General features: G+C 46.2%; 1 protein-coding gene across 2 annotated transcripts in view; it reads left to right on the top strand.

Annotated features, from left to right (window-relative positions):
* unc5da (unc-5 netrin receptor Da) overlaps positions 1-10,770 on the top strand; it is a 315,483-nt gene that overhangs the window by 299,823 nt on the left and 4,890 nt on the right. For both annotated transcript variants that reach the window (XM_046370349.1, XM_046370350.1), the window contains 3 exons: positions 2,035-2,206; positions 4,689-4,919; positions 9,370-9,519. In XM_046370349.1, the coding sequence (XP_046226305.1) occupies positions 2,035-2,206; positions 4,689-4,919; positions 9,370-9,519 (553 nt within the window). The remainder of the gene's footprint in view (positions 1-2,034; positions 2,207-4,688; positions 4,920-9,369; positions 9,520-10,770) is intronic.

Genomic DNA, 10,770 nt, shown 5'->3' on the forward strand with positions numbered 1-10,770 from the left:
TCACTTTGCTCAAAACCTCCAGCTTTAAAGCCTTGGCTTTGACTCGGCGAGCTAGCAAGGTCTTGTTGTGCACTGATAACCTGAGCTTGAAACTGTGGGGAACAGTGCATGATATCCAAGGTTATTATGTTGTTGTTTGTTTTTCTAAATGGAACAATGAAACTCCCACAGGGTGTTAGTGCCTTGGAGTGTTATTATTTGATGCTTGTCAGGCCACCACAGTACAGCCCACCTGAACACAAGGTCAGGAGACCTCTGTAGCGATCTGATAGGTGACAGAGTGTGAATGAGAGATCGGGTGAAGGGTGTGGAAGGGAACGTGTTTGTGACAGAGGATGGAGGTGTGAGAGGAGGAGTTGCTGTAGACTCGGGATGAAAGATCTAGAGTGAAAGAAGGAGTGTTAATTAGGGGATGGCCTTCAGTAGAGCATCTCTCTGTTTGCAATCATATTACTATTCATTTTACTGTGTTTACGGAAGCTAATTTATGCCCGATAAATTGTAGTCTATTTATTTGTTATTTTAAGTGTATGTTTTAAGAATAAGCGTTTTTGTGGATCACAGAATATCACTCAGTATAACAATGCCAAACCTCTCTCTGAGTGCAGTTAAATCATTCCAATCCATTAATGAAATAAAAGCCTATTAAATCAATAACCCAAAGTCACCCTACTTGATCCACCTCTCAGACTAATTCAATTGTCTTTGTTCCCATCAGAACCATGAAAAATGTATAGTTTTTACTATTTTTAAGCTTCTAGTCGTGTTTTCTTTGAAAAACAAACAGCTTTATTCTCCTCTATTCAGGCTAATTATCAGGGTCCAATCTGCAGGTGACCTTGATGCTCCTCTGGTGACTGGGCCTGATTACCATATACATACATACTCACTCACACACACACACACACACACACACACACACACACACACACACACACACACACACACACACACACACACACACACACACGCGCACACGCACACGCACACACACACACACACACACACGCACACGCACACGCACACGCACACGCACACACACACACACACACACACACACACACACAAACACAGCACAGCTGCAGGATTTCACCGCTGTTGGCTGATTTATTCTGTATTTTTAGATGCGAGATCACAACCGCTGTCAATGTTTAACTGTTGATTGCTTTCATTGGAACAATGGAGACAAATTGGACACAATAGGCAGTGAAAGCACACTGGTAATTAGCAAAGAAATAAATAACGATAAAGCAGAGTGGTGAAAATCCGGCGGCGAGCGAGGTTGTTCACACTATTTGTTCACACCATATCATGTTTAACTGATATTTAAGAGTGTGTGTGTCTGTGTGCGTATGTGTATGCATGTATCTGTGTTTGTGTTTGAGTGTTTGTGTGTGTGTGTATGTATTTGTGCATATATCTTTAATCTCAGTTTAGCCGACACAGTAGAATGCTACCCAAACAGCCCTGTTTGTGATGTTTCACTCAACAACAACATACAGTTGTCCTGATCCCCTCATTAAAGTGTCCAGTTAATCAGTTGGGCTGAAATCACTCCTCTGGCTCTGCCTCTGGTTCCTGATCTGACCTGTCACTAAGGACGAGGCAGGAGACGCTAGCTTGGCCCTTTGACAGCAGGGGATAGCAGCGTCACTCTACCTACCGTGAGATTGACCCCCAGGCCCACAGCAGCAGGACTGACGGATGGCTGAGACTCAAATAGTATGAAATCAAGCAGACGTCAGTTTTCATTGCACGCTAGGCCTTAGAAGTCTGTGTAGTAGTGTAGGCCCTTCTGGACTGAAGGCAGGATTGGCAGCCCATTGAAAAGTTTGAGTGTTCCTAAGAATAGGACCTTCTTCTAGCGTTTCTTTTCCCCCTGTGTTCCTCAAATGAAGCCATGACCCACTGTTTAGAAGCATGCCCTATTTTTATGTTCCTTTCATGTTCTCTGTCTGGAGTTTGGAGAGGTATTTACTCTGTGTGTTGTCAGAGTCTAGAACCTTCATATTTCTGTATGTGTCTTTTCTGCAGTACCCTATCAGAGGAGAGCCAAGAGGTCCTGCTGAGCCCAGAGGTCACCTATGGTCCACCGGGCCTCGACCTCTCCTGCCCCGTCGCCATGACAATAGCCCACTGCGCTGAGTTCGCCACCGACAATTGGAACATCCGGCTCAAAAGGCAGACACAGGATAACAAGTGGGAGGTGAGGGTGTCCTGAAAACATTTCAGAGCATTTAGAGTAACAATAAAAATGTTATCTGCGCTTAACTGTGTTAAAGACTCTGTGTAACTTCAAATGAATATTGTAACTTTCCTTTTATAATATCTTTGAGATTATTTAACCGTAGTTAAACCGGAGTAAACACATTCAAATGTGTTCCAGATGTTACCATCGCTGGCTGCTGTATTCAAAACGGTCCTTTGCTTATGTACCATCTATTTCAAATGTTCCGGTAATTTCCACAACTTTGCTTGCTGCGTGGGCTGTGTGCAAGGAAAATGCCACCTAATATGCACACATCAAATGAAACATTTTCAAACACTAGACTGAGACAACAGTTGATTTAGATGTCTTTGTTCCACACACTTGATTTCTTTGTTCCAAAGGTGCTATGTAGAACCTTAGAAGGTTCTTCAGCTGTCCCCATAGGAGAAACCTTTGAAGAACCCTTTTTGGTTCCAGGTAGAACCATTTTGATTCCAGATAGAACTCTTTTGGGATCCATGTAGAACCCTTTATTGGAACCAAACAGGCTTCTCCTATGGGGATAGTCAAAGAACCCTTTTGGAACCCTTTTTTCTAAGAGTGTACAAAAAAAGCAGGAGTATTCGTCTTTACCTTGTCTTTTCCCCAAAACTTTGAATTGAGAATAGGATAGAACCACAATCTCAATTCCACACATTCTGTTCTTCATTCTGACTTGTCAACCTCTATTCCACTGAGGTTCATTGAGCTGCCAGTTGGGAGGAACTATTTCACTAACCCATGTTAGAATGGACTTCTTTGAAAGCTAGTGAAAACTCAAGTCTATGACTTCTCTTACAGTATGTGGTCCTCCCGACCGCTAGCCCTTTGAAAAGCACACAAACCTCTCAAAAAAGCCCTTGAACTCTGCCTTTCTGCCTCTTAGAACTTCCATCTCACTCTCTCTCTCTGAGGGACTCCCTCGTTCTCTCAAGCAATGAGCTCCAACATCATTCCACACCCTCCATTCTCCACCCGTCTATACATTCCAGCAGAGGTATTGCCAACGTTCTGTTAATGTATAACTAACCTCATCAAAGGAGCTATAGAGCCCGACCGGGACCTCATCTAGGTAGACGTGACCCCAAAGCTCAGAGCTCTTTGTGCCTTGTGGTGGGCCCATGACACCCCAAGGCCCGGGTCTATTCACTGCCTATGGCATTTACACAGGATGTAATTTGCCGGCAAGAGATGCTTGGCGCTCAAAAGGCAGCTATCAAAAGCCAGTCGACAAGTGAGTGTGTGTGTGTGTGTGCTGCGGGTAAGAGAATGGGAGAGAGCAATGTCCCTCTAGAGAGAGAGAGGTGTCCTTTGTCTTGCCCATGTGAAGAAGCCATGGCGAAACCTGCTTCCTTTTCTGTGCAATAGTGAGCCCTTTATCTCAGCCTCTTCAAATGTGAACCATCTCTGGATTTAATGACATTACGAGCATCGCCCCCCCCCCTCTCTCTCTCTCTCTCTCTCTCTCTCTCTCTCTCTCTCTCTCTCTCTCTCTGTGTCTGTCCCCTTCTCCCCCTCCCTCCTCCCCCTCTCTCTCTCTCTCTCTCCCCCCCCCCTCTCTCTCTCTCTCTCTCTCTGTCTGTCTGTCTGTCCCCTTCTCCCCCCTCTCTCTCTCTCTCTGTCTGTCTGTCTGTCCCCCTCTCTCTCTCTCTCTCTCTCCCCCTCTCTCTCGCTCTCTCTCTCTGCCTGTCCCCCCCCCCCCTCTCTCTCTCTCTGTCTGTCTGTCCCCCTCTCTCTCCCTCTCTCTCTCTCTCTCTCTCTCTCTGCCTGTCCCCCTCCTCTCTCTCTCTCTGTCTGTCTGTCCCCCTCTCTCTCTCCTCTCTCTCTCCCCCTCTCTCTCTCTCTCTCTCCGCCTGTCCCCTCCCCCCTCTCTCTCTCTGTCTGTCTGTCCCCCTCTCTCTCTCTCTCTCTCTCTCTCCCTCTCTCTCTCTCTCTTCTTTCTGCCTGTCCCCTTCTCCCACTCTCTCTCTCCCTACATTTCTGCTAGGCTTTGCGGTGGAGGTGTTTGACTCCCGTTTCTTCCATTGCTGCCTGCCTGTCTGCCTGTCACATATAGTGGGGATGAGCTGTATAAAACATAGATTCCTAATGTCTGCTGCAGAGCTAATGGGCCAGGTGTAGCAGGCTGGGCCAAAGTACTGCATTACTATATTATACAGCCTGACTTTATAAAGTTTAACCATGCCTTAATACAGACAGGGCCATAGGGTCACAGGGAGGGTGCAGTTGGTGATTTAGGAGAGGCATTGAGAAAAGAATGAAAGAGAAATGAGCTATGCATACAGGTGTGTGGTAATCACATTACTGTTCACGATACACAATGTGCTGATTGCTTATTTTTCCGTCTGCAGCCATTATCCTCGTCATCATGATAAACAACATCAGCCTAATGCCCCAACCCGCCCCGACTTCTTTTTTCTTCTATTTTCTTCTCTCACAGGAAGTGATGTCAGTGGAGGAGGAGAGCACTTCCTGCTACTGTTTGCTGGAGGCTCAGTGTTGCCACCTGCTCCTGGAAAGTCCAGGGCGCTATGCCCTGGTGGGGGAGCCACTGAGCCAGGAGGCTGTGAAGAGACTGAGGTTGGCCGTGTTCGGTAGTGCAGACAACACCAACCCTCTGGGATACAGCCTGAGGGTGTATTGTGTCGACAACACCCCCTACGCATTCCAGGTATGGGGGGGAATGGAAGGATGGATGGTTGGTTGGCTGACTGTTTGACTGACTGACTGAATGCTGACGGATGGACGGATAGACTGCCTATCACCCGAGTTTAGGCTGTGGAGTGATAGGCAGTAGAGTGCTTTCTGAGAACATGATATGTTATTGCAGTAGCAGGCTAGCCTGCAGTAGTAGATTTCAACTGACAGAAGAACATTAAGAAAGTACTCTATGAAGGTTATACACAGGTCAACTTGCTTAAAGGAGAGTGTGTGTGTTCGCGTTTGTGTCTGTGTGCGTGTATTTGTGTGCATGCGTATCCGTGTATCCATCCTCGCGACCCCATGTGTGTGTGTGTGACCTCATTCCATCCCCTGCAGGTGGGTGTGAGTGTTTCTGTTTCTGTGTTTCTGTCCAATTGCGTTAGTGTGTCGTGGCTGGTGGTTTTGTCCAGAAGAGTTTTCTCTGTCTGATTTTCGTGTTCCACCAGAGATCAGCAAGTCCAGTCACAACACTGCAAGGTTTCCTCCTCTGCCTTCTTTTTTGGGGCTTAACTGAATATTTGTAGTGTGTTAATTAAAGGTGTGCTAGCATTCCATTCCGTGTGACGGCGCCGGGCAAGGGATCACACAATGCAGTTGTAGGGAGAGAGAGAGAGAGAGAGAGAGAGAGAGAGAGAGAGGAGAGAGAGAGAGAGAGAGAGAGAGAGAGAAGAGAGAGATGAGTGTGTGAGAGAGAGAGAGAGAGAGAGAGAGAGAGAGAGAGAGAGAGAGAGAGAGAGAGAGAGAGAGAGAGAGAGAGAGAGAGAGAGAGAGAGAGAGAGAGAGAGAGAGTAGGGAGAGAGAGAGAGAGAGAGAGAGAGAGAGAGAGAGAGAGAGAGAGAGAGAGAGAGAGAGAGAGAGAGAGAGAGAGAGAGAGAGAGAGAGAGAGAGAGAGAGAGAGAGAGAGAGAGAGAGAGAGAGAGAGAGAGAGAGAGAGAGAGAGAGAGAGAGAGAGAGAGAGAGAGAGAGGAGAGAGAGAGGAGTGTGTGAGAGAGAGCGAGAGAGAGAGGAGAGAGAGAGAGTGTGTGAGAGAGAGAAAGAGAGAGAGAGAGAAGAGAGAGAGAGAGAGAGAGGAGTGTGTGAGAGAGAGAGGGAGAGAGAGAGAGAGAGAGAGAGAGAGAGAGAGAGAGAGAGAGAGAGAGAGAGAGAGAGAGAGAGAGAGAGAGAGAGAGAGAGAGATGAGTGAGAGAGAGAGAGAGAGAGAGAGAGAGAGAGAGAGAGAGAGAGAGAGAGAGAGAGAGAGAGAGAGAGGAGAGAGAGAGAGAGAGAGAGAGAGAGAGAGAGAGGAGAGAGAGAGAGAGAGAGAGAGAGAGAGAGAGAGAGAGAGAGAGAGAGAGAGAGAGAGAGAGAGAGAGAGAGAGAGAGAGAGAGAGAGAGAGAGAGAGAGAGAGAGAGAGAGAGAGAGAGAGAGAGAGAGAGAGAGAGAGAGAGAGAGAGAGAGAGAGAGAGAGAGAGAGATTCAATCCCTTTTAGGCAATTTCCTGGACAAGACATTTCACTCTAATACAGAAGGTGTAATCTTGGCAGTAGAAAAACAATACATTTGACCTTTCAGCTTCCCTATCAAATCTAAACATTCCAAGCAGACAACCTTAGATAATTAACAACAATGACAAATGGTTTGATGAAGTGAAATGCAAAAACCTAAGAAAGAAATTGAGAAACATTTCCAACCAAAAACATAGAGACTCAGAAAACCTGTGTCTATACTTTCACTATGAATCATGAAAACCATACAGAAATACACTACGGAAAAAGAAGGAACAGTACGTCAGAAATCAGCTCAATGTAAATGAAGAATCCATAAAATCTCGCCACTTCAGGGAAAATTGGAACACACTTAACAAACAACCACACAGAGAGTTATCTATCCAAAACAGAAATGTGTGGATAAACCACTTCTCCAATATTTCTGGCTCTATAACAAAGAACAAACAGCAAAAACATATATATGATCGATTACAAATCTTCGAATCAACTATTAAAGACTACCATAACACACTGAATTCTCCAATTACATTGAATGAACTACAGGACAAAATACATACGCGACTTTGAGCGTGGTATTATCTTTGGTGCCACACGCACCGGTTCCATCAAAGAAGTGGTCGGCCTCCTGGTCTTTTCACTCACGACAGTGTCTGGGGTTTACCGAGGGTTTACCGAGGGTTTACCGAGGGTTTACCGAGAATGGTGCAAGAAACAAAACACATCCAGTCAGCGTCAGTCCTGTGAGTGAAAACGTCTAGTGGTTGAGAGGAGAATGTGCAAGCTAACAGACGGGCCACAAACAGGCAAATAACGGCACAGTACAACAGTGGTGTCCAGAACGGCATCTCAGAATCACAACTCTTTGGTCCTTGACCCGGATGGACTATTGCAGCAGACGACCACACCGGGTTCCACTCCTATCAGCTAAAAACAAGAAGAAGCGGCTCAAGTGGGCACACGATCACCAACACTGGACCACTGAGGAGTGGAAAAACATTGCCCACCTGGTCTGACGAATCCTGGTTCCTGTTGCATCATGTTGATGTCCGAGTCAGGATTTGGCGTTAGCAGCATGATTCCATGGCCCCATCCTGCCTGGTGTCAACTGTACAGGCTGGTGGTAGAGGTGTAATGGTGTGTGGAATGTTTTCCTGGAACACGTTAGGTCCCTTGATACAATTTGAACAACGTTTCCGTGCCCAATGAATTCAGGCTGTTCTGGAGGCAAATGGAGGTCCGACCCGGTACTAGAATGGTTCTCTCTTTTAGTTCTGTGTAGAGGTTATGTATGAATGATATACAATGAAGAGTAGCTATGGTCTTTTCACACAAACTCATTTCTATCGTACTCACATTGTCTCTCATAATGATACCCATTATCCTCTTTTTGCCTCATTCACAAAAAAGCGCAAACACTCTGAGGTCTTTCTTTCTGTATTTTACCTTTATTTAACAAGGCAAGTCAGTTAAGAACAAATTCTTATTTACAATGACGGCCTAGGAACAGTGGGTTAACTTGTTCAGGGGCAGAACGACAGATTAACCACTAGGTATGCACCTGTGAGCAGTGTAGTCACGCACGCACACACACACACACACACTCACACACACACACACACACACACACACACACACACACACACACACACACACACACACACACACACACACACACACACACACACACCTGACAGCAGCCAGTTGCTTTGAGGCTGTGAGTTATGCTCCAGAGAGGTTGTGATGTGACAGAGCTTGGCTCACTAGAGCAGCTTTGGTTCTGTCCGCATCAGTCAGAGGGCAGCCGTGCATGGTAAATAGAGTGAAATTACATTCGGGAACCCACCAGCCAATTCTCTACATCTCTCTCTGTCACTCTGCCCTGTTTATTTGTTCATTTGTCCAGTTTTGGTGGTTTTTGTTTGAACTTCATACGACAAATTATTTCCCTTGCGATGCCGAGCAAAGAATCGATCAGGGACAATTTTTCTATTTCCACGCGCCTTTCCTTTTGTGATGGAGACGGCAGACATACAAACACACAGACACACACACATGTACGCACACATACACATATACACACGTACCCACACACGTATGCACACACGCAACCAAACATACATATATGCGTACATGCAGACAAACACAAAGACACACACACAGTTTCACACACACTCTCACTCACACACACACACACACACAAAATGCTCCCGGTCTCCATAGAGAAGCGCAACAATACCCTCAGATAAGAACCCAAAAAGCGCAAAGTCCTTTCATCAATAGCAAACGCCATTCGGGAAGATCAGGCTTGATTTCTGTCTCTGTGTGTGTCTGAAACAGCATTTAAGGGGTATTGTGCTCACTGATTTTATTCATTGGACATTTTGTTGCCAGGATTTGCTTAGTTTATTCTTTATTTGTTTGTTTGTGTGTTTGGGGGGTTTCATTCTATGCGTGAAATTATTATGGAATGATTTATAGTTCCACTTGCTTTCTCTTGCAGAGGAGGCTAACTGAATGCCCAATCTCCCCATGAGCTGTTTAATTCAACTGTTTAGAGCTGTTCAGATCTTCAGGGGGGGAGTTGGTAGTTCAGAGGACTGTTTCTTAATTCAGTACAGATAGAGGAGAGTGGTTGTATTAATGACTGAGTAATACTGGTTTTCTATGTTGTGTAATCTATGTATACTGTACTTAAATGCTGTAAACACACACAAAAATAACGTAATTCTCACACTTTTATTTCACCTTTCTCTCCACCCCTCATCTCCCTTCTCTCTCCCACTCTCTCTCTCTCTTGCTCTCTCCCTCCCACCTCCTTCCCCAATGTCCCTGTCCCCCCCCAACACCTACGCCTCTCTCACTCTTCCCTCCCTACCCCCTCCTCCTCCTCCTCATCCTCCTTCCCACTGTTCTTCCCTCTCCCCTATCAGGAAGTGGCATCAGTGGAGCGGGTGAGGGGCGGTCGTCTCCTGGAGGAGCCCAAGACGCTGCTGTTCAGGGGGAATTCCTTCAGCCTGCAGCTCTCCATCCAGGACATCCCCCAGTTCCTCTGGAGCATCAAGCCTTTCACCACCTGCCAGGTAGGAAAGGGCGGAGTGTGTGTGTGTGGAGGGGAATTGTTTGTGTGTGTTGAGAGTAGGTGCAGGGGTATGGGGGTGTGTCATTTGAGAAACACCATCATTTGAAAAACCTCCCTTCCATCTGAGTCTTCTCCTCCATCAACCATCCCTTCATCAGAGTCCTCTACTCCATCAACAATCCTGTCTTCTTACTCTGGGGTCACAGCAAAGAGCAGGGACTGTGGCAAGGACAGAGGACAATAAACATCTCTTCCACACACACACTTACACACAAAACTAAATGAATTATGTCTTCTAGGCACACACACACACACACAGACACACATTTCCTTATCTCCCTAGGGGTGTGCGTGGTGCATGTACTGTGCTGCTCTGTGATTTTACGCCCTCCAGTGAGATCCCATTAGCAGAATTAGCCAGAATATCAACCAGCTCTCATGGAGCAGAGAGAGATGGAGAGAGAGCGAAAGAGATGGGGAGGGAGGGAGGGAGGGAAAGGTCAGGAAGAGTAGAAGCTCAGTGAACAGTTTCATCGTACAGGCAGTGCGTCGCATGGCCGTGGCTTGCTATATAAAGCATTCAGTTACTGTTCAGCTGAATGTTAAAATGGGCAAAACAAGTGACCTAAGCGACTTTGAGCGTGGTAGTATGATCGTCGGTGCCAGGCGCACCGGTTCCATCTCAGAAATGGCCGACCTCCTGTATTTTTCACTCACGACAGTGTCTAGGGTTTACCGAGAATGGTGCGACAAACAAAAAACATCAAGTCATCGGCAGTCCTGTGGGCAAAAACATCTAGTGGATGAAACGACATCTCGGAATGCACAACTCATCGGTCCTTGACCCGATTGGCCCGATTGGCCATCTCCAATTCAGTTTGCTCATGGGTAGACAACCCCATCCCCAAGAGGCTGCTGATTGTATTCCCTTCATTGATTAGCAGTGGTTGTTGAGTGGGTAAAGAAACCATTGACTTGGTCTGGTCTGAACTAATAATTAAAGCTGAAATAGAGGAAAGGGGGCAATGTAATTAGCTGGCATTCAGGCATTGTATTTAGTAAATACTGTCATCCAGGGTCTGTATTCAAAATGCGCCTCAGAGTAGAAGTACTGATGTAGGATCAGGTACCCCCTGTTCATGTATCTTATTCATTATGATCTAAAAGGCAACATGGATTCTATATCAGCACTCCTACCCTGAAACTCTTTGTGAATACTGGCACAGAGCTAGATTAGGTCTATAGTTTATTT

This window comes from Oncorhynchus gorbuscha, linkage group LG11 (assembly GCF_021184085.1).
Source record: "Oncorhynchus gorbuscha isolate QuinsamMale2020 ecotype Even-year linkage group LG11, OgorEven_v1.0, whole genome shotgun sequence".
Taxonomy (NCBI): Eukaryota; Metazoa; Chordata; class Actinopteri; order Salmoniformes; family Salmonidae; genus Oncorhynchus; species Oncorhynchus gorbuscha.